Source organism: Indicator indicator, chromosome 15 (genome assembly GCF_027791375.1).
Source record: "Indicator indicator isolate 239-I01 chromosome 15, UM_Iind_1.1, whole genome shotgun sequence".
Taxonomy (NCBI): domain Eukaryota; kingdom Metazoa; phylum Chordata; class Aves; order Piciformes; family Indicatoridae; genus Indicator; species Indicator indicator.
The window spans coordinates 24,715,064-24,742,355 of record NC_072024.1 but is presented as its reverse complement, the minus strand read 5'-3'; the positions used below and the strand labels follow the sequence as shown (position 1 = coordinate 24,742,355).

General features: G+C 47.7%; 1 protein-coding gene across 1 annotated transcript in view; it reads left to right on the top strand.

Moving 5' to 3' along the window:
* WNK2 (WNK lysine deficient protein kinase 2) overlaps window positions 1–27,292 on the top strand; it is a 133,216-nt gene that overhangs the window by 55,005 nt on the left and 50,919 nt on the right. The window contains exons 4-9 of the mRNA XM_054387277.1: window positions 1,020–1,177; window positions 14,493–14,581; window positions 15,792–16,011; window positions 19,512–19,803; window positions 22,904–23,100; window positions 24,771–24,923. Of these exons, the coding sequence (XP_054243252.1) occupies window positions 1,020–1,177; window positions 14,493–14,581; window positions 15,792–16,011; window positions 19,512–19,803; window positions 22,904–23,100; window positions 24,771–24,923 (1,109 nt within the window). The remainder of the gene's footprint in view (window positions 1–1,019; window positions 1,178–14,492; window positions 14,582–15,791; window positions 16,012–19,511; window positions 19,804–22,903; window positions 23,101–24,770; window positions 24,924–27,292) is intronic.

Here is a 27,292-nt window from a genome sequence, read left to right as displayed (position 1 = left end):
ATACTATTTGCTTTCAAAGTGCTGTCTGCCTGCCAGATGGTTGCTGTGTGCCTCTGGAGGGGAAAAAAAAACCTGCACATTTGCATTGATAAACACAACAGTGAAGGCTCTTCTTTCCTCTCTCCTCTTCACCTTCAGAAGCCTGTAGACATCCCCGTCTCCAGCCAGAAAAAGAAGCATTTCCTGACCTGCAATGTGGTCAGGCACTGCACTATGTCTCAGGATCACAGGATCCCAGATCCCAGCATGTTAGGGTTTGGAAGGGACCTCTGGAGATCTTCCAGTCCAACCCCCTGCCAGAGCAGGACCAGAGAATCCAGCACAGGTCACACAGGAACACATCCAGACAGGGCTGCAAAGGCTCCAGACAAGGAGACTCCACAACCTCTCTGGGCAGCCTGTTCCAGGGCTCTGGGACCCTCACACTCAAGAAGTTCTTCCTCATGTTGAGGTGGAACCTCCTGTGCTGCAGTTTCCATCCATTGCCCCTTGGCCTATCCCAGGGCACGGTGAGCAGAGGCTGTCCCTGTCCCTTCCTTCCTGACCCCCAGCCCTCAGCTCTTGATAGACATTGATCAGATCCCTCTCAGTCTTCTCCTCTCCAGACTGCACACCCTCAAGGCTCTCAGCCTCTCCTCCCCAGGCAGTGCTCCAGTCCCTTCAGCATCCTTGGAGCCCTCCCTTGGACTCTCTCCAGCAGATTCCTGTCCCTCCTGAACTGGGGAGCCCAGAACTGGATGCAATATTCCAGTCTCTTGTTCAGTTTTGAAGTTGTGATACTTTGATTTTGTTTGATTTGTTTTGTTCCTCTTCCTTCTTGAACTTTCAAACTCTGTTACCAGTGACTTTGGATTTCTTTCCTGCGGTGTGCTTGATCTTATTCTAGTTTCCTGCCTCTTTGGAACTGACTTTGCATGCAGCCATACACAGCTCTCATGGGCACACTTCCTGCAGGTGATAAAGAGTGTGCTTGGAATACTTACCCCAGAGTAACATTCTTTTTGTGCCTGTCTGTGTAGGTACACCAGAATTTATGGCCCCAGAAATGTATGAGGAACACTACGATGAATCTGTGGATGTCTATGCTTTTGGAATGTGCATGTTGGAAATGGCTACCTCAGAATACCCTTACTCAGAATGCCAGAATGCTGCTCAAATCTACCGGAAAGTAACCTGTGTGAGTAAAGGTCCTTCGGGGGGGGGGAGGTTGTGGGGGGAAGGTTTAAAAGCATTTCCATGAGATACCAGCACTGGTGAAGGTGAAGTGTGTAGTGGAAGCTGTAGTATCTGAGTTCTGGGTTGCACAGACCTGTTGCAGGTTCATTTGTAAGTTTGAGGTTCCACAGCTGGATTATCTTGGTCCTGGAGCTGCATAGTGTCCTCAGTAATCTTCACTGTCCCATCAGCCAAAAATACATAAAACCTGGGAAGAATGAGCAGGGAACAGTCTTTGCTCTGGTCTTTCCTCCTAACCAGGGACTTTTCAGACTTGAGCAGGTTTTCCCCAAAGCTAAAAGGACTAACTGATATTTATTTATACAATAGAGGATGCTTGACTCAGATTTTTAGCACAGACTCTCTCTGTTTGTATGTGTCACAAATTATCTGAAGATAAGCAAGGTTTAGTTTTGGACTCAGCCAGGAGTTTGTATCCTCGTTTTGAAGCTCTACAAGGTCTGCTAATCCCCAGGCAGGAACCAAGGAAGTGAGTTTTCTGCATTTTCAGGTGAGGTTAGACTAGAGGCAAAGTCAATCTAAAAGAATCTCTGCACTGAATAAAATGCCCTCTCCAGCATTCTCACCCCAGGTGATGAATGTATTTGTCTGCAAAAACTGTACTGCAAATGCCTGAGAGAACTCCTGGGTCTGGAAGATGCTATCAGATTGCAAACCACTGACTGCAGAGCAGCAAGACTTGCCAAAGGCTTTGGCAGCTGTGGTCAGATTCTGCTTTCTTTGGTTAAGTGAAACCAAGGGTCACAGAAGGCTTTTCTCAGGACAGATTATGTTCAACAGGCTGCTTTGGCCAAGGTTTTCTCAGGTACTTCTTTCCATCTGGTTCCTGCGAAGGAAGATTGTGAGCTGCATACATACACTCTGCACAACTGTGATGTGAGGAGGGCAATCATCAGAGGAAAGCTGCCTAAAGCTTGCAAAGATGAGCTACAGATGAAGTTGGTTTTATTGCTTTGACTGAAGAAGCAGAAAGACTAATTAGGCTTCACAGAAGGTACATTGAGTGGATTCATCCCTCAGTCTCCGAAAGTGTAGACCCATAGTTAGTTTGTGTTCCTCTTATCCAGCTGCTTGCAATGAGCAGAGATCTCCCCAGCTGTAAGTTAGTAGTTAGTTAGTGGTTGGGTCTGAAAGGCACTGGAGCCCTCTTGCCTTTGCCAAGAGCTTTAGTGGCTGAGGCTGGCACAAGTGCTGCGACACCCTGCATGGCTCGAGGGCACAGCAGCACTTCCTGATGTGTGCTAACCTTACACACTGGAGGTGGAGATGCTTTCATCAGCTACCCAAACCCTTGCCTGTGCCAGATGATGGCTGCATGTGCAATTTAATTCTGAACTGTTCGATACCTGTCCTTTCCCACCACTAAAGATGAGGATGCTGGGAAGTTGGTGCTCTTGTTGTAGATTGCTGCACTAACCAGCTGTGACCATGCTGTCCTGGTGGGAAAGGCAGGATGCAAATGGTTTGGGAGCCTGTGCTTACCAGCTGAGTCAGTACTGCAAGATCAAGGAGGATGTCTGTGCTGGGAATGGGAGGGATGCCACGACTTTCTGAAAGCACAAAGACATATCTGAAGAGGGAAGCAGCTTTCACAGAGTCACAGAATGTTAGGGGCTGGAAGGAACCTTGAAAGCTCATCCAGTCCAACCCCCCTGCAGAGCAGGGTCACCTAGAGAGCAGGTCACACAGGAACACAGCCAGGTGGGTCTTAAATATCTCCAGAGAGGGAGACTCCACAACCCCCCCCAGGCAGCCTGTTCCAGGGCTCTGAAATCCTCACAGGGAAAACTTTTTCCTCCTGTTTCCATGGAACTTCCTCTGCCTCAGCTTCCACCACTGCCCCTTGTGCTGGCATTGGGCATCACCCAGCAGAGCCTGGCTCCAGCCTCTGGGCACTCATCCTGCACTTCTTTATCCCCAGCAATGAGGTCACCTCTCAGGTTCCTCCTCTCCAAGCTCCAGAGCCCTCAGCTCCCTCAGGCTCTCCTCCTAAGGAAGATCTTCCACTGCCTGCAGCAGCTTTGTGGCTCTGTGCTGGACTCTCTCAAGCAGTTCCCTGAGGTCCTTCTTGACCTGAGGGGCCCAGAACTGGACACAATATTCCAGATGTGGCCTCAGCAGGGCAGAGTAGAGAGGGAGGAGAACTTCTCTGACCTACTGACCACAGCCCTTCTAATCCACCTCAGGATGCCCTTGGCCTTCTTGGCCACAAGAGCACCTTGCTGGCTCATGGTCACTTCCCATCCACCAGGACCCCCAGGGCCTTTTCCCTTTCACTGCCAGCAGGTCAGTTCCCAACTGTGACAGTTCAGGCTGGGTGCCTCCTGTTACTGCCACATAAGCTACACCTCTGGTGTCCCCAGTGTCCAACCCAACCAGGTGGACACAGGAAACAGCGTATTTCTACCCAGAAATCCTGCCCTATCAATCCATCTGCAAAGTCATTTGCTTCTTCTTTCTTCCCTCTCTGCTCCTGTGGGAGATGCTCCCTATCGGGTAATGGTGAGGGATTATCCCAAGGCCTCTTAGGCCTGTCTAGGCCTAATGCCAGGAGGAGAAAAGGGGGAGGGGACAGTCTCAGACCTGGCCAGCCTGAGACTTGCCTAGCAGTGGTGGGGTGGGGGAGGAGAAAGAGCCCTGGGGGTTTGGGTATACCCTCAGGTGGGGAGAAGGGAAGAGTTGGGAGGTTTTTGGGTGTTACGTAAGGGACTCTATGCTTTGGGATGTTCTTGTCACTATGCTTTGCAGTTTTTGTAGTTTCACCAATTGCTTTTCCATTTAAACTTTCCCTCACTCTCCAATCCATTTGTGTGAGTGTCATTCTTTTGTCCCTCTCAGGGCAAGAGAGGATCTGTCTGGCCTCAAACCAGCACACCAACCTATCCTGGTCCCTGGGGTTGCTCTTTCCTGGATGCCAGACTCTACCCTTGCCCTTGTTGGATTTCATTCCATTTCTCCCCACCCAACTCTCAGCCTGTCCAGGTCTGGCTGAGTGGCAGCACAGCCTGAGGACTGTCACCACTGCTTCCAGTTTGGTGTCATCAGCAAACTTGCTGACAGTGCCTCTGTGCCCTCATCCAGGTCCTTGATGAACATATTGAATAGTGCTGGTCCCAGTACTGACCCCTGAGGGACTCCACTAGATACAGCCAGACTCTGTCCCACTGAGCACAACTCTCTGACTTCTTGCCTTCAACCAGTTCCCATCCACCTCACTCCCTGATCACCCAGACCAGACTGCCTCAGTGTAGCTGTGAGGATGCTGGGGCAGACAGTGCCAAATGCTTTACTGAAACCAAGATAAACCACAGTCACTGCTCTGTCCCATTGTGTGTAAACTGTTGTTAGCTGGTATTTGTAGCTTGGGAAAGCTGCATCTTTCCCTGTGGACCACAACCCTGATTCTTGGTATTTTAACTCTCCTTAGAGTGTTGCTTTCAACCCATAGCTGTGCAGAAACAATTAAAGATGCAAAGTGCAGCAGAAGCTGCTGGGTGGTGCTGGTAGCTTCCTGGCAGTGGCTGGAGTAGCTCTGTGTGGTGCTGTGGGGATGAGCAGAGCTGGGTCTGCTGCTTGACTGACTGCAGGCCCGTGTACTCTGCACCCTGGGCTGGCTGGAAACGTCTGCTAAAACTGCTCAAAGGACTGAAGAAGGTTTGGTGGTCGATGCCTGCATCCTTACGAAGGTGGCTGCCTCTTGCAGAGGGCTGTCCTGTGGTGCAGTATCACATTGTTCTTCCACTCGCTGCTCCTCCACCACAAAAACTTTTTGTTTGGTCCAACTGAGTTATGTAGTCCGTTGGAGGTCCTCTAAATGCAATCCTTGTAGGTAGCTTAGGAGACACCTCCTTGGACTCTAAAAGCTTCACATGGGGGCAGCAGGAGTCTCTTCTAATGTTAGGCTCTGGGGCCTCGTCTCCTGAGTGTGATACTGGTCTGGTAACCCTGGATACTGAATGGCTTCCAGGAACAGTGTGGGGCGTGCTGCACCTTGCCTTGAGCAGTGTACCTCATCTCTTCATGGAGCTGCCAGTCTGGCTAGCTGATGTTAAGGTGACCTGGGTCTGTGTGGGTACATTCAGAGCCACAGATAGTAGAGATGTCTTCCATTGCTCCACAGACCCAGAGAAACCTGGTGTACAACCCTTAGCCATCTGGAATATTGGTAATGAGGACTCCCTAAGACTTCTAAGCCTCATTTATCAAAGATTTATCCAAGATGGCAGAGAGTAATGATTAATCAGAGGATTCCTAAGTAGATGTTATGTTTCAATTTGCAGGCTCAAGTAGTCATTCTATAAAACAGTGGTGAAAGCCTGAGCCAGCTCATTTTCTGTGGCAGTAACTTCTATAAAGCTGAGGATTTTATGGGGAATTCTGAGAACTTTGTAAAACTGGCCTTGATCAGCAGCCTTATAGAGGTGGGAAATAATGCTTGTTGGGAAGGACTGGTGGTGGTGGAGAAGCTGTTGAAAGGTCAGTTGGTTACTTTTAAGGGGTGTTTTTGGAACAGAACTGTCTAGCAGGGGAAACTAAAGCAAAAGGCATCAGGTACAGGCATGGAGAATGTGTTTACTGCGTTCTTCAGATGGACTTGGGGCAGTAGCAGTGGGAGCAAAGGCACCAGGATTCCTTAGATGGAAAACTGCCATTTCTGTGGTTCCAAGGAAAGGGTTAATGAGTTCCCTGTGCAGAGGAAAAAAGCCCTGTCGAATGCTATGAGGTGCATGAACTGTCAGGCAGGGAGGAGGAGCAGGGGGTGGACCTCTTGGTGACTGTACCAGAGGAGCAGTGGTGCCCTGGGGTAGATGCTCCATCTCAGAAGGAACCTCTCTGTGGGCTCAGCAGCTTCTCTAGAGGAGCTGCATCCGCAGAAGAGCTGGCGACAGCAGGGGACCCCACCTCGACCCACGTGAGTCGCCCAGCCGACACCATGGGGGCTGAGGGAAGCTGCAGCTGCTGTAGGGGTGCAGGGATTTAGGGAGTGGGGTCCTGAGTGGTCACCCAGTGGTGAGGTCTGCCCTGTTAGCTGGGTCGCAGATCACTTAGAGCCCAAAAACCTTTCTTGTGGAGGTTGAGGTTGGTCAGGCAGCAGGCGTTGCTGGCGTGGGGTTTGACTAGGCTGAAACATGGCACAAAAACGGACCCCAGACTGAACCCAAGAGGCTGCAGTAAGCTGTCTTCTTCCCAGCCTGAGCTGAGGTTTGGGGTTCTCACCAGAGCAGAAGGTAGCTGTGACCTTCTTGGATGGAGGGGGTCTGTGGTGCAGTGCTCCTCAACACTGTTGCCCATTTCAGCTCATCAGTTTTTGACCAAACTGGGCTTTCCTACGCCAGAAGTGCAGACACCAATTTTTTGTGGTTGAACTTGAGAGTCGATGTGATGTGCCAATGCCAGTGCTGTGCCTACTGTCCTGGTGCTTTTATTTTTAAATGATAAACTAAAAGAACTCATGCTTCCTGCCCTGGGCTCAGCACCGTGGTGGCAGCCACAAGAGGTGCTGCTAACATCTAAAGGGGTTGGAATTGCCTCTGCAGTTTGCATCTAGGAAGGGATTGCTTGCTGGTGAAGGTACAGTAACCACCTTCTTCAGGTAGACACTCACCTGACTTTGGATGATGCTGGACTGCACACTCCCTGCTGCCCAGCACAGCTAGGGTGCCCCTCTGGGTTTCCATTGTAATGGCTTTGCCGCTTGTTTCTACTCTGTGTCCTAGCAGCCTCAAACTCTCCTGCCTGCCAATTGGATAGTTTCAGACGCATCTGAAGTCGTAGCTGTTCAAGTCAGGGCACTGCCAGTCCTTCCTGGTGCAGCAACCAGAACCAGCAGCCTGCTGAGGCATGACTTGGGGTTACTGTGCCATGTGTGTCTGCAGTGTAAGATTATTGCACCCATTTATTTCAGAGGCTTTCTGTTCTGCTTGGTCGTGTTCTCATGGCTGAACTGCCCCTCCAGTTTTCCACCCTTTAGCTATGTGTATGGGACAGGCCAGGATAAAGGGGCAGTCGTGTGCCAAGCACAAAGAGGGCCTCATTTCTTGGCCACGTGAGATGTGTTTGCTACTTTCCACCTCTCTCCAGGCTCTCAACCTGACTTATGGTGTGAAAATATAATCAAAATGGATCTGTAGCCAGAAGAGAAAATACACATTTTTGAAGCAACAGGTCCAAGCCAGGTTTACTGAGGTTAATTTTGAAGTGATTTCCTGGTCAGCATATTTGCCATGACCTTGGTTCTGATGCCATAATCCCATTTGTCATGCACAGCTGGATGGTTTTTCTTAGTCAGATGGTTTTTTGTGTGTGTTTAATCATTCTGCCAGGCGAGTTTGATGTAGACAATAGTGAAGAACCATCAAAGTCTGCGACCTTCCCATGCAGCTCCAGTGTGATGTTTTCTTACCGATGCAGTGCAGAATGTGCAGGGGATGAGCTGTGTCTGCTGGGGGTTCCTGTTGTCCTGGCTGGGTGCAGCAGCACAAATGTGCACTTCCAAACAGCCCATGTGTTTATAGCATCCTGCTTTGCATTTTAAGCTTTTGTTTTGATTCTCTCTTACAAATGTGTGGAATGTTTTCCTGGCATTCACAGCCTGCATTCTATATCCTTGTGCAGACAGAGCAAACGCGGTGGCTGTAGCACAGCAGCAAGAGGTACATGATGTGAGGAGAGGCATTGCACTTTTTGTGTATTTCAGATGTCCTCAAAGATCTGCAGCTGCTCTTCCTAGATTAGCATTAGGCTGGAGTGCCATTGTGGAGTGAAACAGAGGTGGTTTATAGTTGCACACAGCGCTCTCACTGCTGAATGTTGTGGAACAAACTCCAGACAAAACTGAGAACTTTGCCTTCAGTTTGCTGACTTGGGAGAGTGTGGTGAGGTGGAATTTCAGCTGGAAATGTGGGTTCAGCTGTTTTGGAAGAAGATTTTTTTTTTCTAGGAACTGTATAGGAATTATATGAGTCAAGAGGCTGCCTTCAGGTAGAAAGTGGAGTTTGAGTCCAAAGTGGACTGTATCTAGACTGGGAAGGCACCTTCTAGGTGAAAGGGAAGCCTCCAGGAAAATTGCTGGCTGCTGTGGGTCAGGCTGAACGGTGACTTGTCTGGCATACATACCATGACATGGTACTTCCTCACAGTGTGCTCTGCTGATGGCAAAATGACAAGCAGCTACTTAATTATAGAATCATGGAATCAAGAAGGCTGGAAGAGACCTGAAAGATCATCGAGTCCAACCTATCACCCTAAACCTCATGCCTATCTAAACCATGGCACCAAGTGCCACGTCCAATCCCCTCTTGAACACCTCCAGGGATGGTGACTCCACCACCTCCCTGGGCAGCACATTCCAATGGCCAACCACTCTCTCTGTGATGAACTTTCTCCTCACCTCCAGCCTAAACCTCCCCTGGCGCAGCTTGAGACTGTGTCCTCTTGTTCTGCTGCTTGCCTGGGAGAAGAGACCAAACCCCTCCTGGCTACAACCTCCCTTCAGGTAGTTGTAGACAGCAATGAGGTCACTGCTGAGCCTCCTCTTCTCCAGGCTAAACAATCCCAGCTCCCTCAGCCTCTCCTCATAGGGCTTGTGCTCAAGGCCTCTCCCCAGCCTCGTTGCCCTTCTCTGGACATGCTCCAGCAATTCAACATCTTTCCTAAACTGAGGGGCCCAGAACTGGACACAGTACTCAAGGTGTGGCCTAACCAGTGCTGTGTACAGGGGTACAATGACCTCCCTGCTCCTGCTGGCCACACTATGCCTGATGCAGGCCAGGATGCCATTGGCTCTCTTTAGACTTTTGAGAAACAGGCTTCACAGTTTTGTCCCCAGCATGGAGGTCAGAACTTTGATGTCCTATATGTGCCTGGCTGTAGACCACTGCCTTATTCTGGAGTGCAAGGTATTTTAGATCTTAGCACTTGAGAAGGAATGTGAGGAGACGAAGTGGTGGTGAGGGATTCAAGGCAAAGCTTCCTGCTTGAGACAGAGAAAGTCTCGAAAAGGAGGTTTTTTTGGATTATATATAGCATTTAAAGAATTAGTGTGAAACTATCCCTAAGCATTTCGTGTCAGCAGCTCACTCTGCATTTCAGCTGCAGTGGTGTGGGACTGGCTTTGGTTTACTGTACAGCTCCCAACCTGTGGTGGATAATTCCCTAGCTAATATACCCTTGAGTTTCGGTGCCATGTTTCCTTGGGAGTGCTCAGGAAAGACAGATGGCTTCTGTATGAATGAATGAGAGGAGTCCTTTGATGGCAAATGGAAACTCTATAAACCCCTTCTGTTGTCTGGAGGCTTGTAAAGCATCAGGGCACGGCGCTGTAGGGAGGGCTTGCAGCGTTATAGCGGGGTGGCCTCGGAGGCTGTCAGGAAGGGCAAGGAGCAGAAGAATCCTGTGGCATATGGGCACTGGGGAGACACTTTGGCAAAGCAGGTCCGTTCAGTACTGCACAGAGCATATTTTGTCCTTGTTTGGTTTAGTCATCTGTTCCTAGCTTAGCTGTTCAGTAGGTTAATACAATAGATGTTGAGAGAGGAGTCAGTGCTCTTTCAAAAGGTGGTGAAAGGGAAATGGCGTTTGGAGGAGTTGCTGATATTTTGTGTGGAAGAAATGTGTAAGGTCAAAAGTCTGGGATCAGTTCTCAGGGATCTGCCAAAGGACCATTTGCAAGCAAACCTCATTTCTAGATGCCCAATGTGTCCTGCCCTGTTCCATCCCAGTTGTGTCAGCATTCAAGCTGAGCCATGTAGCTGAGGAGTGTTTGTGAGTCTGGGAAAGCAAGCGACAGGGAGAGCTGCCGTGCTGTGCCTTATGCCATTCGTGTCTCTGGTCTGTGCGGTTGGAGCTAAGTCCCCATCAAGGGCTCTGCAGTTGTATGCAGCAGTGGCAGGCTCCCTTGGTTGTGTTGATGCACAGGCAACATATTCCTCCAGGCTGATGAGAACTCTTCAGGTGGTATGGTCACAGCTGCCTCAAGTGCTTGGCAGGGGGGAAGTTTCTTGGTGTGTTTTGTTTGCCTGGGGGATTTTTCAGTTTAATCAGCTTTGGTGTGCATCTGAGGATGCTTTTCAGTACACAGCTCAACACAGCTTGCACAGCAGATGATAGGCAAAAGTACCTTTGCACCTGAGCAGTGTCACTAAGGTGGAAAGCAATGGCTTCTTTAGCAGACATGGAGGGTTTTTAACATGTAGTTGTTTGTCCTATTGCTTTGCATTTTCAATTACCAAAGATTTCTTCGACCTCCTCTCCCAGTAAGCTCCTGTAGCTTTAGGGTATATCAGAGTGTAGAGGAGTCTTGCTAGAAGACTACTTTTCTTTCACTTCTAGTTCAGGTATCAGAGCTCTCCTCAGAAGCACCTGTGACACACTGAGGTGTGCTTTTCACAGCATTGCAGAGTCATTCAAGTTGGAAAAGACCCTCAAGATCATCAGGTCCAGCCACTAGCCCTGATGTACCAAGCTCACCACTAAGCCATATCCCCAGGCACCACATCTAAATGACCTTTAAAACGTCCAGGGATGGTGACTCCACCACTGCCCTGGGCAGCCTGTTCCAGTGCCTGACCACTCTTTCCATGAAAAAATGTTTCCTAATGTCCAGCCTAAACTTTCCCTGGTGCAGCTTGAGGCCATTCCCTTTCGTTCTGTCACTGTGAGAAGAGACCAGCACCAGCCTCTCTCTGTTGTGCTCTCATGTAGTTGCAGAGGACAGTAAAATCTCCCCTCAGCCTCCTCTTCCTCAAACTAAATACTCCCATTTCCTGGGGCTGCTCTTCATCAGACTCATTCTCCAGCCCTTCACCAGCTTAGCTGTTCTTCTTTGCACCTCAGTGTCCTTGTTCTGAGGTGCCCAAAGCTTGAACCCAGCGCTGGCTTGGAGCGTGCCATGCTCTGGCAGGCCAGGCACTCCCTGTCATTTTGACACATTTTTCTAATACACAAAATTGGAACCCTTGTCTCATCAGTAAGATTTAGGTTTGCTTAAGCAAATAATTCTCTTTAGTGGGTCACAGCCAGCCACGTGAGTGGATTATTTTGTTTTGTTTCCACCAGAAGGGATTTTTTTTTTTTTTTTTAAATCTCAGCAGCTTTCTGTGGAGGCAAAACTGGGCAGGAGACCTTGTGGGACTGTTCCATCCTGGCATTTATCCTTTCCCCCCAACAGTTATGAATCACACATTTAACTCTGAAGTTTCAAGACAAAAAGGGAGCCATCGTCCTGAAATAAGTGAATGCATCACTTCAGATTTAAGGTGGAATCTGAGGCTTGAGTGGCAACACAAAGTTAGTTACAAAAGTGTCATCTGATGGTGTGGGATATAGAGAAAGTCTCTGAGAGGTGCCAGCTCACATTGAAATTCACCCATGAAACGTATTCAAGACTGAATTCAGTGAAATACTTGCAGATCCTTTCTGAAGTACATCTTTTATCTTTTTAACCTGTGGTGGGTTGAAATTACCCCCCAACAAATGGGAGAATTACCCCCAGAATAAATCACCAGCTCAGCAGATATTTACAGTTCAGAAGCAACACAAGAACCCCCTTGAATTGTTCCCAGACCCCTCTGGACGATCCAGGGGGCTGCTCACAACCTCCCCTCTCCTCCTCCTTCTCCTTCCCTTCTCAGTACCTCACAGACACAATGGCAGAAGGTCAGGAAAGAGCAAAGGGAGCAATGCAAAAGCAGAGATTGCAGAGAGGAGTGACAAGAGCCAGAAGTGTTTCTGCAGCTAACTTTTATCCTCATTAGCAAACCAATGGGATTGTATAGACCTAGCATTATTTTTCATTTGTATCCAATGACCAGTGTTATTTACCTTGTACTCAAAGATGTCCAGAAAGTTCCTATTCTTTGTTTGTAGTTAGGACACTAATCTAAGACACGTAGCCTTAAAACTCTAAGATAACCCAGGGCAGCATCAGGTGAGGCCTCCCTGTGTCCCACTGCATGAACCACTGTTTACTGTTCTTTCAGGGTGAAACTTTGAGTGCAGTTAAATGTCCAAATCTCTTTCAGTTCTGTGCTTAATCACACGTTCTCTTTTAGGTAAAGGAATCCTGCTTTCTGCTTACTCTGCTTGTTGACTTTACTGGGAATTCTAAGCTCTGTAACAAATATGATCTAACTGCAGGATCTGCTCCTGAATTCCTTTGTCAGATTTTGATCCATATACATCTTGATTTAGTAGGTGCAGCCATTAGGTGGTTTTAAAAAGGAGCCATGTTTGAATTGGGTTTTATTTTAATGATTGATTTTTATTAATTTATGATATTTTAAATTATTATTTTATCACAAATAAAAAGGGTAACTTCTTGCTTTGCCACTCTTATCACTTACAGAATCATCATAGAGTCACAGGATGGCTCAGGTTGGAAGGGACCTCAGATATAATATACTCCAACCTCCCCACCATGAGCAGGGACACCTCTCAACTAGATTCAGCTGCTCAAGGTCTCATCCAGTCTGGCCTTGAACACCTCCAGGGTGTTCACAACCTCCCTGGGCAGCCTGTTCCAGAGTGTCTCCACTCTTGTACCGAAGAACTTCAACTCCAATCTAACCCTGCTCTGCCTCAGCTTCAAACCATTCCCCCTTGTCCTGTCTCTAGGTGCTCTCAGGAAAAGTCTCTCTGCAGCCTTCCTGCAGGATCCCTTCAGGTATTGGAAGGCAGCTCAAAGGTCCCCATGGAGTAGTCTCTTCTCCAGGCTGAACACCCCCAGCCTCCTCAGCCTGGCCTCACAGCAGAGCTGCTCCAGCCCTTGGATTATCTTTGTGTCCTCCTCTGGCCTCTCTCCAGCAGCTCTGTGTCCTGCTGGGGACACCAGAAATGGAGGCAGGATTGGAGGTGGGGTCTGAGCATAGCAGAGCCAAGGGGCAGAATCCCCTCTCTTGCTCTGATGGCCACAATGCTCTTGATGCAGCCCAGCTGCATGAAAAGGACTCACAGGAGATGTTCTGCTAAGTGAATGGAATGTGTCAGCAGCCTTACAGGTGCTGGGCATCTCTTAGCTGCTCCTATGGCACTGACAAGGAGAGGGGTATGGTGGCCTCTCTGGCAATGACAGCTGCTCCTGAAGTAACATCCCATCCTGCCTGTCTGGCACCAGAAGAAATTGTCAGTCTGGGCTCTGCCAGTGCACAGCTGCAGGTGTGTGGTGACTGCCCCCAGTGCTCTGGAGATCTGTTCTCCGTGCACTGGGGGGAGGGTGACAGCAAGATGAGGTAATATTGATCTCTTAGGTAGCCTGAGAACTTGCACACTCACCTCCTGCACTCTCTCTTGCTGTTGGTAGGATGGATGTGGGTGCAGTTAAGGGGCTGCATGCCCTGAGGGTCATCATGCTGACTGAAGATCTTGGTCCTGAAACATTAGAAAGTAGGGACGTGACCTTGGCTCTGTGTGTGTGTTTCCTTTAGAGCCTTCCATCTTCTTCAACCAACCCCATCCAATCAACAGAAGGACAAAACAACTCCTGCTGTGTGCCCACACTGAGCAGAGTGGAGAAATGGGTTCAGCTTCTTGTGAGCTTTCTTTGCAGTGAACAGTTGTGCTTTCTCCTTGAAAGGCTGTGCTCAGGGGTTAGCTGTTCCAAGTCTGGAGCTGCAGACTATTCCCAGAAAAACTGCCAACATTTGACAGATTGAACTTGATTTATAGATTGATTTGTATATGGCACCTGCTCTGCCACTCCTTCCTGCTGAGATTCTAACAATGTCCTGGGCAAGTGCTAGTGCAGCACAGAGCTGTTGGGATTATTCTCCTGCTCCCTGCTTGGTTTGGGATTTTTGGGGGAGAGCAGGGGTCCTGGGGTTGTTGAAATGGAAAAGATTTTGTGGGAAACTGGAATATGGATTATTGCAAGGTAATTTTGAGTGATTCTTGAAACTAGCTAGAAGAAAAAGAGTGATGATTGGTCTGTATTTAGTGTCTTAAGAGGCAGAAGACACAAAGGGAATAATTTCAGAAAAGAGCAATTATGAAAATTTTGCATTGCCTACTTCAGAGTTCACAGGATCTAAAGGTAAGATTGGCAGACATTGCCCTGTGCATGGCTCAGGTCATGTACCAACTAGTGTGGTCATTCTGAAGTGCAATGGTACTTCGAGATAGGCTGTTCCCACAGCTTCAGGGCAATTTTGCATTGAGACTAACAGCTTCGAAGTGTGGTGAATTGACTGTAAAATGGTCTTAACTTAGAGATCTAATGCCATTATTTTTCAAACTAAGTTGTTTTTCTCTATCCTTTTCAGGGTATAAAGCCAGCAAGCTTTGAGAAAGTAACTGACCCTGAAATCAAGGAGATAATTGGGGAGTGCATTTGCAAAAATAAAGAAGAAAGGTTTGTTTCAAGTAATCAAGCTTTGTATTAAATAAGGTATATGCAGGGATTTCAAAGCAGTCTGTGGAGTTTTGCCCTGGCCACTGGGTCTGCTCTGTGAAGGTGAAAATGCAGAAGGGGAATACAATTGCTGCTCTCCTGCCATGTAAAGTCAAGGTAGAATCAAAGAATTGTCAGGGTTGGGAGGCACCTCAGGGATCAGCCAGTTCCAACCCCCCTGCCATGGGCAGGGACACCTCACACTACAGCAGGTTGCCCAGAGCCACATCCAGCCTGGATGCAAAAACCTCCAGGGATGAGGCTTCCACCACCTCCCTGGGCAACCTCTTCCAGTGTCTCACCACCCTTATGGGGAAGAACTTCTTCCTAACATCCAATCTGAATCTCCCCATTTCTAGTTTTGTTCCAATCTCCCCAGTCCTATCACTCCCTAACACCCTAAAAAGTCCCTCCTCAGATTTCCTGTAGCCCCCTTCAGATACTGGAAGGCCACAAGAAGATCTCCTTGGAGCCTTCTCCTCTCCAAATTGAACAACCCCCACTCTCAGCCTGTCCTCATAGGAGAGGAGCTCCAGCTAACCGATATGTGCTGCTGTTGTGTCTCTCAGCTTCAAAGAACAAGGTCAGAAAGCATAGGTATGGACAGGTGAGCTGCTGTGTTCCAGCATGGCTCTCCAGAAAACGGCACTCAGGAGGCTGACCAAGACCGTGGCATGGTAGATTCCCCACCAGCTGTTCCAGCAGATACAGCTGAGTCACTCACCTCTGTATATGGAGACAAACTCTACCTTGTTTCCAGCTTTGATTTTAAAACCTATCCTCTTACACTGACCCTAAGGAGTGTGTCTGCAGTTCAGTGTTTCACAGTTTTCACAAATAAAATTTTTAGGGAGCTAAACTGACTACCAGCAGGAACCTCTTTTTTCAGTGGTCTTTAAGCTCAGATACTCAATGAAAGTTGGGCAAAGCCATAGTTTTTGTACAGGCTTATGGTGTATGGACATTGCTGGAGCTTTGTGAAGTAGGCAATGTCATTTTGCAGCAGTCCTCAGTGGCAGGGGCAATGCTGTCTCTTCTTGCTAAGAACACTGATTTGTTACGGCTCAACACCAAGCATACAGGAAATGTTTGTGCCTCTGTTCCTTGTCACAAACCTCTCTGAAATTGCTCAAGACTTGCAGCATTTGAATATTCTTTCTATCTGTTGCAGATATGAAATTAAGGATTTATTAAGCCATGCCTTTTTTGCTGAAGATACTGGGGTAAGAGTGGAACTAGCAGAAGAAGACCATGGTAGGAAATCCTCTATTGCCTTAAGACTCTGGGTAGAAGATCCTAAGAAACTGAAAGGAAAACCCAAAGATAATGGAGCCATTGAGTTTACTTTTGACCTGGAGAAGGAAACTCCTGATGATGTTGCACAAGAAATGGTAAAATATACTTCTCCTAATCTGCCAATCTGTATATGTAGTGCACAAATCTATAGATGTGGTGCACAAATCTAAAGCTGTAGTCTGCCAATCTGTATATGTAGTACACAAGTCTATATTGCACAAATCTATAGCTGTAGTCTGCCAATCTGTATATGTAGTGCACAAGTCTATATTGCACAAATCTATAGCTGTAGTCTGCCAATCTGTATATGTAGTGCACAAATCTATAGACGTGGTGCACAAATCTATAGCTGTAGTCTGCCAATCTGTGTATGTAGTGCACAAATCTATAGATGTGGTGCACAAATCTATAGCTGTAGTCTGCCAATCTGTGTATGTAGTACACAGGTCTATATTGCACAAATCTATAGACGTGCTGCACAAATCCATAGCTGTAGTCTGCCAATCTGTGTATGTAGTGCACAAGTCTATATTGCACAAATCTATAGACGTGGTGCACAAATCCATAACTGTAGTCTGCCAATCTGTATATGTAGTGCACAAATCTATAGATGTGGTGCACAAATCTATAGCTGTAGTCTGCCAATCTGTGTATGTAGTGCACAAGTCTATATTGCACAAATCTATAGACGTGGTGCACAAACCTATAGAGGTAGTGCACAAGTCTCCGAGGACAACAGGAAGGAGTCTGGTAAAGTAACATCCACTGAACCTATTCCAGGCATCTAGTTTAAGCAGTTTGCATGGATTTTAGTAGCGTGCAAGAAAGGGCTGACCGTGGCAGAACTAAACACTGACAGATGTTGCTTACCAGGTATGAAAGCAGCTGGGTGAATGGCATTTCAAAGAGCTCAGGGACCACAGAGGTCTAATCTCCTCTGTTGTTTTGAAACACTTATTGCCAGTTTCTGTTGGCTATTGAGGGATCAGCTTAGTTTCAGATGGCATCTTGGAATACGTTAGAAGAGTTCAAAAGTTCAATAATAAAATATTCTGCACTGAATTCTTCAAAACACCGCTTTCCATCTTTTCTGTTGGTGATAGATAAGGACAGCTTATGACCAGCACTCTATCACCAACCATGAACAGGCAGCTAGATTCAAGCCCACTGCAGAGAGTTGGATTTTTCAACAGCTAAGTGTAATGTGGTGAATTTCTGCCTTTTCATAACTTGAGGGATTTTGTTAGGCTATTTTTCCCCGGTTTCACTCAATAACCCTTGAGCTCATATTTTAATGATGCCTCTGCTGCAGTTGTTTTAGGTTTTCTAACGTCATGGAGACACAGAATCAGTAAGCACTGAGTCAAGGGTTTGGATTTTCTTGTGCTTGCAGAAATGTTCCTATTATAATCTAGATCCCAAGGGATCCCATTTAATGATGTTGTCATCACCATTCCTGCTCTGCTTAGGAGGCACTCACTCTGGTGATGTTGCCTTACTATGCTGGATGTACTAGGCTTTAGTACCTCACCATGTACTAAATTTAGTGGGAGAAAGTCAGGCTTCTCTGTCTTATTTTTACTTTACAGCAGGTCCAGATTTTTTTGGCCATGTTTTGAATTACAGAGCTCATTTAATTGGCAGATGGCTCTGGTACAGTTAATTGCTCTCATATTTTGCATTTAAGTATTTATGAAAATAATTGGAGTTCTGAAGTTCCTTGCCCCATAGTTGTGGGATTTTGTTTGAAAAAGGAAACAACTGCCATCAAAAGTGTATTTAAAAGGATCACCCCCAAACTCCTGTGATACTATACCCTTTCCTCAATAATGTTTAAAACCTGTGTTTTGCTGTCACCTTAACAATTCCCAAAGGGATTGTTCATGAAATGTTTTCAAAGTTGAGGCTGTTGCAGGGGTGGGCAAACACAGACAATTATTTGTAAAACCTTTTTCTAGCCCTTAGGAGGTGTGGAATAACAAAACCTTGATGTGCTTCCACCCATTTGGGTCAGTTTCTGTGTTGTATAAGAGTGCAGGAGCCCTTCTGGGCACAGGGAGTTTTTATCATCACTGATGGGTTTTCAGGAGTCAGACATTGCAGCCTGTCCAAACGGTGTGGGCAGAAGCAACTTGAAACGGTCTGGGAGGTTTGTAACCTGAAGTCACCTTTCACAGCTGGAAAATGGCATGTCTTCATTAGACTTGAACAATTCAGACATTCATAGCATACCAGGTTGGAAGGGACCTCAAGGATCATACAGTCCAACCTTAGCACCTAAGAACAGAGTTGAAATGAGCTGGCCCAGCACCCTGGCAAGCTGGGCCTTGAAACTGCCTCATGTTTGGTCATCTACCACCTGCCTTGGGAGTTTATCCCAATGTTTGATAGTTTGAATGGTGGAAAAAAAAATTCTGGCATCTAGTCCAAATCTCACCAGATGTAGAAATAAGAATTGTTTAGAAAAAAATTGGTCAATGTGGCTGGTTTTCAGAGTCTTCTTATCAAGCTTTGCCTTGAAGAATCTCCTGGGCCACATTAGTGAACACCATGCAAGGTTCTCTGGACCTGTGTGGTTCTTCTCTGGAGTAACTCCCTTCTGCCATCAGCATTTGCTGGATCATCAGTTCAGGAATGTCAATGAGGTCTGAGGGCACAGGCAGTGGAAAATACCCATATCCATCTGCAGCTGTATTTTAAGCTGCTTTGCCCCTATTAATTTTAAACAGCCAAAATTTAAGCTGTCACAGGCTGGTGTTTGGACAAGAGCAAAGAAGGAAAACCTCTAGATTCCCTCCATATACAGAAGGGCTTCCAAATTTGTAGAGTATGTATGTTAAGCAGGTAGGATGAGCAGACAGATCTCTGCTAGGTCATTCGTAGTAACTAAAACTCATCCCCTGCGCTGAGGAGATTATGCAAACAGGCAGCACAAAGATGAATTTCCCTGTGGAGCAGGGAATTGGAGAAGGCCAAGATTCCTTTTGCAGTCAGATGTGACCAGTCTGCATTTGACTCCATGATAGGCTGCTGCTTTATAAAAGTCAATCAGTACTGAATGGCATTAGCAATTAAGAGAAGTTAATTTGAGATGAAGTTCTGCTATCATCTTTTCCCTCATGGCTTGCTGTGATACCAAGCACAGCAATTTGGAGAGCTGTGTGTACTGGGAGGATGAAGGCAATACATCTGGTTTGGGGTTGGTGTCATTTCCTCCAGCTGCATTGTTCAAAGAGCATTTTTCAAAGATGCTTTTTCCCTCTTTTGACTATTCTGTTAAATCTTTAAAAACAGAAAAAAGAAGGAACCCATCTGCAGTTAAACTTGCTCTCTTCCTAATGGATACTAAGTGGGGAATAAATTGACCTAATATACATTCAGGTATTAGATATTGTTATTTTAAAATGCATTAGGGATACAATTTTTATTCAGCCCCCCCCCCTCAGGCTCTGGAATTCCTGTCCTTACGAGGCATGAAGCTGCAGTTCCTGTTAGCTTCCAGCTGGTGTTTTCTCTGGTTAGGGAGAACTGTGAGTGTCAGGTGTGTGCATGGCCGTGGGCGCCTAACCTCGCTGAGCCTCTGCCTCCTCTCCAGATCGACTCTGGGTTCTTTCACGAGAATGATCTCAAGATAGTTGCCAAGTCAATACGGGACAGAGTAGCGCTGATACTGTGGAGAAGAGAGAGAATTTGGCCCAGGATGCAGTCTGAGGAGCGCCGTGACTCCGAGTGCCTGGAGAAGCTGAAGCTGCCGCAGGCGCAGCAGGTCCAGGTCACCTACCTTTCCCACACTGGTCACCACATCCTGTCCGAGTCGGAGGAGCCCGAGGCAGACCAGCAGCATCCCTTCCAGCAGAACCTGCCCACCAGCGTCACCTCTGTTGCATGTAAGTCTGGTGTTGGTTTCTGTGTGTACAGGGGGAAAAGCGGAGCTCGGCAGGGAGGTGAGCTGCTCTGCATCCTCTTGCACGGTAGCTCAGAAACAGAGTCTTGGGCAGCTGTGTAACCCTTTTGAAGGAAATACAGCTTCAAGAGCTGCATGCTGTAGATGGCTTCTCCTTCAGCAGCAGGAACTGCAGAAAACATCATACATTTGTAAGTGAAAAAGCAAGGAGGCCTGCTGCTGGACACCAAAAAGCCATCTTTGGTGTGGCAGGTGGTGAGAGCAGCACTCAGGAATTTCAGGGCCTGCAGAAGCTGAAGTGGCACCTACTGGTCAGGGTGACTGCTGGCTTTGATGCTGGCAGTGTGGAGATCTTTGTTTATTCAAAAGCAGATCTTGCTGAAAACAAAGTGCTGCTGCTGGCTGTGTTTTGTGAGTTACCCTTGATGGTTTGTGTGCAGTGGTCTCCAGCAAAAACAGAAGAATCCATCTCTGAGCACTGCAGGTTAGAATTCAAGATTGCCCTGTGCTGGGGAACATGGCAGCTGTGCTTTGGTCACACTTGGTAGGAGCACCAGACCTCACGGGTTGACACTAATTATTTTGGAGGTGCCTGGGTTGTGATGCAGGTGCTCTCTGTGTTCCTCCAGGCTCTCTGCAGTGTCCTGAGCTTAGAGGCCTGGGAGGAAAGAAGGGGGCTGTTTGGTCTTCACTATGGCAGGTCACAGGAGGTGACTGCTCTCGCTCATCCAGGCCCTGGTAGCTATGAGCCAAGGATCTGCCAGTCTCTTAGATTAAGCTGACTCAAGACTGATCACTGCTCTGGTTCAAGACAAGGAGGACTTTTACCTCCTTTCTTAATTGCAGGCACTGGCTTTGGCCTATCTGAATTAGAGGCTGCCTGGGTTTTTTAGCAGAGCTTGTTGTTGCTTTATTTCTGAGCATCAGACATCTCCAGCAAAGAGCAAGGCACAAGGAAGGAGGTGACAGTTTTATTTCCCTGAAGTAACTTGTCCCTCAGATCAATCTTTGGTACCCAGTCAAACTCTCATATTGAAATCTTAATGTATTTATGCTTCTAAACATCTTGAAGGAAACACTGCCAGCTTGGAAGAGTTGAAATTTTATGAGTTTTGGGTTTGTTTGTAGGTTTTTGTTGATTGGTTGGTTGGGGTTGGGGTTTTTTTTTGTTGGCCATTTTTCTTCTGATAAAATCCAGTGTGGATATTTTGCTACTAAACTACTGTCATAATGCTTCTGGTTTACTGTTCTGGACTTTTATGTAAACATATTTAAATTAAAGCTGCATTATCTTTAGCAAAGAGACAGCTGCTGCTTTAAGTCAAGTGCTGTATAAACTACTACACAGAGATCTGCTTTGAATGCTAAAACCACCAGGCATGCCTCAAGAGGAAAGCAGAGGTTCAGGAGCTCTGAGAAAAGGCCACATCTGCATAGCACTCAGAGTCCTGCAGTATTTACAGAGGATTTTTTTCTTCTGAAGCTAAATTGATCTCATTTCATTTGTTTTTTGGATCTTATACCTCATGCTATCTAATTCCTCTGAGAGCCACTGTAATTATGGCTCCTTTTTGTTTCCAGTGGTAGAAGGAGGCTACTCGTGCTGAGCCTGAAGTTGCAGAATTTCATCCTAAATATAAACCCACCAGTTCATTTCATAGTCCTTCTCATATTTAACCAATGCTTGGTGTTATTTGACAATTCCCTGTCAGATGTCTTCGAACATTTTCTTAGTGAGGTTAGGCCTGAGACCTCTATAAATTGCTATAAATCTGAAGCCAAACTCAGAAATGGAGATGAATAACTTTGTGTAGTGCATCTTGCTCTGTAAAAATCTGAGACTGACTCAGCTTTTCCTGTAGCACTCTGCTGTCATACTCTTGCCTTTTTTTACCCTTTGAGGGGAAAGAAATAATTGTAACAAGATGGAAGTGTGTATGTTACAGAAATCTCTGCTGCCTCAGAGCAGGGCCATGGTGCCTCCATGTAGAAATGAGCTGAATCAATAGAGAGAGGAGTTTAATTTTGCAAAAGAAGACAGTTGGGAGCACAGCAGAGAAATGTCAGATCTGGTGCTATTAAAAAATAATTTGTTATTCTAAAGCCAAATAACTGAAACCTTGTTTGGAATATGGAAAGGAGAAAAGATGGAAAGTGCTGGAAAAAGAGCTAGCATTGAAGCTTAGCTGTGACTGAAGCCTTTTTTTTATAGGAACTGCGTTACAGTTTTCTTTCAGTTTAGAATTTGAAGTCTATTACAAATTTATTTTCTCTTGGATACTTATAGCTACAGTCTTGATAGTCTCATTTAATTTCTCAAATGAAGAAAACAGTGCTTTATGCTCAGGAGGAACTCCAGTTCTACTTTACAAGCTTCAGCGTTTGTGAAAAGCCATTTTACAATCAGCAATACTCATTGGTAGTTTTACTTCAGGTGGGCAGAAGGAATGGTGGTTGCTAATTAGCCATGGTTCTGCGGTTCTGTAGGCTAGCTGGGCCAGCACTGCATGAGGAACTCAGAGCTCTGGGTGGTGCTCCTACATCACTGCAAACCTGCAGATTCTTTTGTTACCTGTTCTTCATCTTGAAGCATTGCTGCATAATCAAGTAGGGATGATTTGCGGGACTAATGAAGTGTGCAAGATAGAGAATGTTGCCATTTTCAGTGCTACCAATAAAAAAAAAAAAAGGAGAGGAGTTCAAGTCGGTGAGTCCTGGGGAGATCTGTCTCTAAAACTCCATGGTCTCTGTGAGCATTGCAGCTGGGGATCCCTTTCCTTTCACCCTTAACGTCTATAAACATCTGCAGTTCTTAATGTCAACCTTATGCCCTTTAAAGGAAATATCAATGTGCCTAAAATATCATCATGGCCAGAAATCCATGGGGATGGGTCTTGGCCTCAGAGCAGCAGCATGTGCCTGTGGTAGAAAATAACATTTGTGTTGTATAATTTATTTATATAAGGGAAAGGGCCAGGGTAGTAAAACTGCTAATTACATAAACCAGTGTTGACCTTGCTCTAAACTCATTACTTGAATGTTTGGAGTTGTTGAGCTTTTAATAAAAACTATTGTTCTTGCAGCTGACAGCACATTTGATAGTGGCCAGGGGTCCACTGTTTATTCAGACTCCCAAAGCAGCCAGCAAAGTGTCATCTACTCATCTCTGCCTGATCCGGTCCCTCCTGCTATCCAGCGGGTGTACAGCCCACCTCTGAGCGAGAGCCAGCCTGTGCCCCACAGCCTCCCACAGCTGGGACACTACCAGCAGCCCTCAGGAGTAAGTCTACAGCTTCTTGAAATGATTTGTTTCCTAGATCATGCTCGAGGTCTCATTGACGCTCTTGGTTTTGGTGGGTATGGTGGGGTCTTGCTCAGTAATGCATTTCTAGTTGTTCTGGAATCATAGAATGGTCTGGTCTAGAAGGCACCTCCAGAGGTCATGCAGTCCAACCCCTCTGCAGTCAGGAGGGACATCCTCCACTAGATCAGGTTGCCCAGAGCCCTGTCCAGCCTCACCTTGAATATCTCCAGGGATGGTGCCCCAACCACCTCTCTGGGCAACCTGTTCCAGTGTTCAGCACCCTCATAGTGCAGAACTCTGAGTGGTCCCTGGCTGGGCTGAGACTGTGGTTGCCATTCTGGAGAAAGGCTTCCCTGGCAGCTGTCAGGCTTTCAGCAAACAAGCTCCTTAGCAACCCCTTGGTGCTGAACTGCATGGGAGCTTTGCAATGATTAGCTTTAAACTCAGGCATGTGGTGGAGAGTTGTGTGGTTGGTTTTGTTCACTGTCAGTATAGCCACACATTATTGTTCCTTCACTTCTTCAAGAGCCTCTTGGGCCTGATGCTTCTTCCAGCTGTGACAAAGGTCACCCATCACACATGACAGGCAGCACTCATGCTGCTTTTCACCACCACTGCGACCTTGTCATGCCTCTGACTCCAAACTCAGCATCCCTTCCCTAAGAACCAGGAGATGAAAAGGCCTCTGTGCAGTCAGGAGAAGAGACAGCAGGTGCACCAGCATGGGTGGAGCTGGGGACCTCTACAAACCCTGTGGAGCCAATGTTTCCTCAGCAGGCTCTCGGACACCTTCACTCTGGCCAAGATCAAAGACGTCAGCAGTCTTGATGCCTGCTGAGAGTGCTCCCTCCCCAGGCAGCCACCTCCCAGAACACCTGGTGTCTGCACCTCTTCCTCAGGTGGCAGAACTTTAGTCCTGCCTCTGTCAACAGGAATCTTTAAGAGTAAAGCCTTAGCCAAATGACCAGGTCATCTTCTGTGAGATCTGCAGGGGCTTCTGAAAACATTCTGCCTTTGAAACCTCTGATGGCAGGGAAGCCAACCTGCCTGCATGGGCCCAGCCCTGCTTGCAGAATGTGTGCTGGCAGAACACTGGCATAGAGCAAGCTGAGCAAGGGAAGCAGCCAGCCTAGTGAAAATGTCCCTGCTGGTGTGGTAGGTTAATGGGGTTTTTGTTTCATCCTGTTTGACCTAAAAAGAAATGAAATCCAGGAGCAGTGTTTTTCTCCTGCTGGACTCAGATGTATCCAATGTACTTGGGAAGTTCATCATTTTGCAGAATGCCTGCGAGAAAGGATGAAGTATATTCTGTGAATGCATTGAATCGTAGGATGGTCTGGGTTGGAAGGGACCCCCAAAGGTCATCTAATCCGACCCGCCTGCAGTGAAGCATGTCTCCAACTGGATGATCCTCAAGGTCTCTTCCAACCCTGACAGTTCTGTGATCCTGTGAATTTGCTGACATTTCCCCAGATGTTCAGATGCAGGAATTTTCCCTTCCTTGCAGATAATGTTTCATAGTTTTGCTGTCTCCTTGGAACCAGGGACCCAGCAGACTATTTACTTGCAGTTCCCCTCTGGATGCAGAGTAGCAGAGGCTCTGGACATGGGGTTGCTCTCCTCTAAAGCTGTGCTCTCTCCCACAGCCTGGCCTCCCTGCCATGCCAGCCGCGCCCGCTGTGGTGCCCCAGCGGCCCCAGCACTACCAGGAGCCAGCGATGCCCTTCCCGGTGGTGCAGCCCACAACTGTCGCCTCGCTGCCGCTGGGGCAGCCGCAGCCAGTGCTGGCTAGCCAGCAGGTGAGGCCCTGGCTGCTGCCAAGAAGTGCTTTGCTCGTCCCCTTCCTTACCCACCTGCTGCTCCAGGCCGTGCCTGTAGCGTGGTTGTGGGGTTTGAAACTGTGAAACTGCTGCTTGAGACTCATGGGGTGGGACAAAGTCATGTCTGGCCGACCTGATAGCCTTTGATCAGGTGGATGGATGATGGTAGAGCAGTGACTGTGGTTTATCTTGGTTTCAGTAAAGCATTTGGCACTGTCTGCCACAGCATCTTCACAGCTACACTGAGGCAGTCTGGTCTGGGTGATCAGGGAGTGAGGTGGATGGGAACTGGTTGAAGGCAAGAAGTCAGAGAGTTGTGCTCAGTGGGACAGAGTCTGGCTGTATCTAGTGGAGTCCCTCAGGGGTCAGTACTGGGACCAGCACTATTCAATATGTTCATCAAGGACCTGGATGAGGGCACAGAGGCACTGTCAGCAAGTTTGCTGATGACACCAAACTGGGAGCAGTGGTGACAGTCCTCAGGCTGTGCTGCCACTCAGCCAGACCTGGACAGGCTGAGAGTTGAGTGGAGAGAAATGAAATGAAATCCAACAAGGGCAGGTGTAGAGTCTGGCATCCAGGAAAGAGCAACCCCAGGGACCAGGATAGGTTGGGAACTGATCTGTTGGAGAGCAGTGAAGGGGAAAAGGCCCTGGGGGTCCTGGTGGATGTGAGGTTGCCCATGAGCCAGCAAGGTGCTCTGGTGGCCAAGAAGGCCAAGGGCATCCTGAGGTGGATTAGAAGGGCTGTGGTCAGAGAGGTTCTCCTCCCCCTCTGCTCTGCCCTGCTGAGGCCACATCTGGAATACTGTGTCCAGTTCTGGGCCCCTCAGTTCAAGAAGGACCTCAGGGAACTGCTTGAGAGAGTCCAGCACAGAGCCACAAAGCTGCTGCAGGCAGTGGAAGATCTTCCTTAGGAGGAGAGCCTGAGGGAGCTGAGGGCTCTGGAGCTTGGAGAGGAGGAGCCTGAGAGGTGACCTCATTGCTGGGGATAAAGATGTGCAGGATGAGTGCCCAGAGGCTGGAGCCAGGCTCTGCTGGGTGATGCCCAATGCCGGCACAAGGGGCAGTGGTGGAAGCTGAGGCAGAGGAAGTTCCATGGAAACAGGAGGAAAAAGTTTTCCCTGTGAGGGTGACAGAGCCCTGGAACAGGCTGCCCAGGGGGGTTGTGGAGTCTCCCTCTCTGGAGATACTCAAAACCTGCCTGGATGTGTTCCTGTGTGGCCTGCCCTGGGTGACCCTGCTCTGGCAGGGGGTTGGAGTGGACGATCCTTGGAGGTCCTTTCCAGCCCCCCTCGCATTCTGTGAGTCTGTGATTCTGTGACAAAGGGCATTGGGTTTACAGGATGGAGGGCAATCACTGTGATGTGTTGGAACATCTCCATGTAGTTTAAGACTTCTGTGGTGGTTTAACAGCATGGCTTGAGAGCCTTGCATTGATTTCAGTTCACTATCTTGGTCCTTAAAAAGGGAGTAGTTTTTTATTAATTCTGCATTATGATTTGGCAGCCCTTTCTCAGAGGTCAGGAAGAGGCTCTGTTGCCTGCTGTCAGTTGTCTTTAACTCTTCAGCAGTGCAGACAGTCAGGAGCATTGTCTTATCACCACACAATTGTCTTGGTTGTGAGACACCTTTCAGATCCTCAAGTCCAGATATTAACCCAGCACTGCCAGGTCACCACTAAACCCTGTCCCTCAGCACCACATCCACAGCTTTCCAATCCCTCCACCAGTACCTTGGGAAGCCTGTTCCAGGGCTTGGCAGCCCTTTGAGGGAAGAAATTTTTCTTAATATCCAATTTAAACCTCCCTGGCATGACCTGAGGCTGTTTTTCTCTTGGTGTATCACTTCTTCCTTGGGAGAAGAGATTGATCCCCTGCTGGCTCCAACCTCCTTGTAGGAGTTGTAGGAAGCAAGAAGGCCAGAAGCCTGCTTTTCTCCAGGCTGAACAACCCCAGTTCCCTCAGCTGCTCCTCACCAGACATCACCAGCTTCATTGCTCCTCTTTGAACATGCTCCAGCACCTCAATGTCCTTCTTGGAGTGAGTGGCCCATAACTGAACTTGAGGTGTGGCCTCCCCAGTGCTCAGCTCAGGGGGGCAAACACTGCCCTAGTCTTGCTGGTCACACTGATCCAGGCCAGGATCCTGGTGGCCTTCTTGGCCATCTGAGCACACCTCTGGCTCATATTGAGGTATCTGCTAAACAGCCCCCTGGGTCCTTCTCCACCAGGCAGCCTTCCAGCTGCCCTACCCCAAGCCTGGAGTGCTGTATGGGTTGCATTCATCTTCCAAGACAAGAGTTGGTCTTTCTCTGAATGGTCTACAAACAGTAACTCTTTGTGCATTT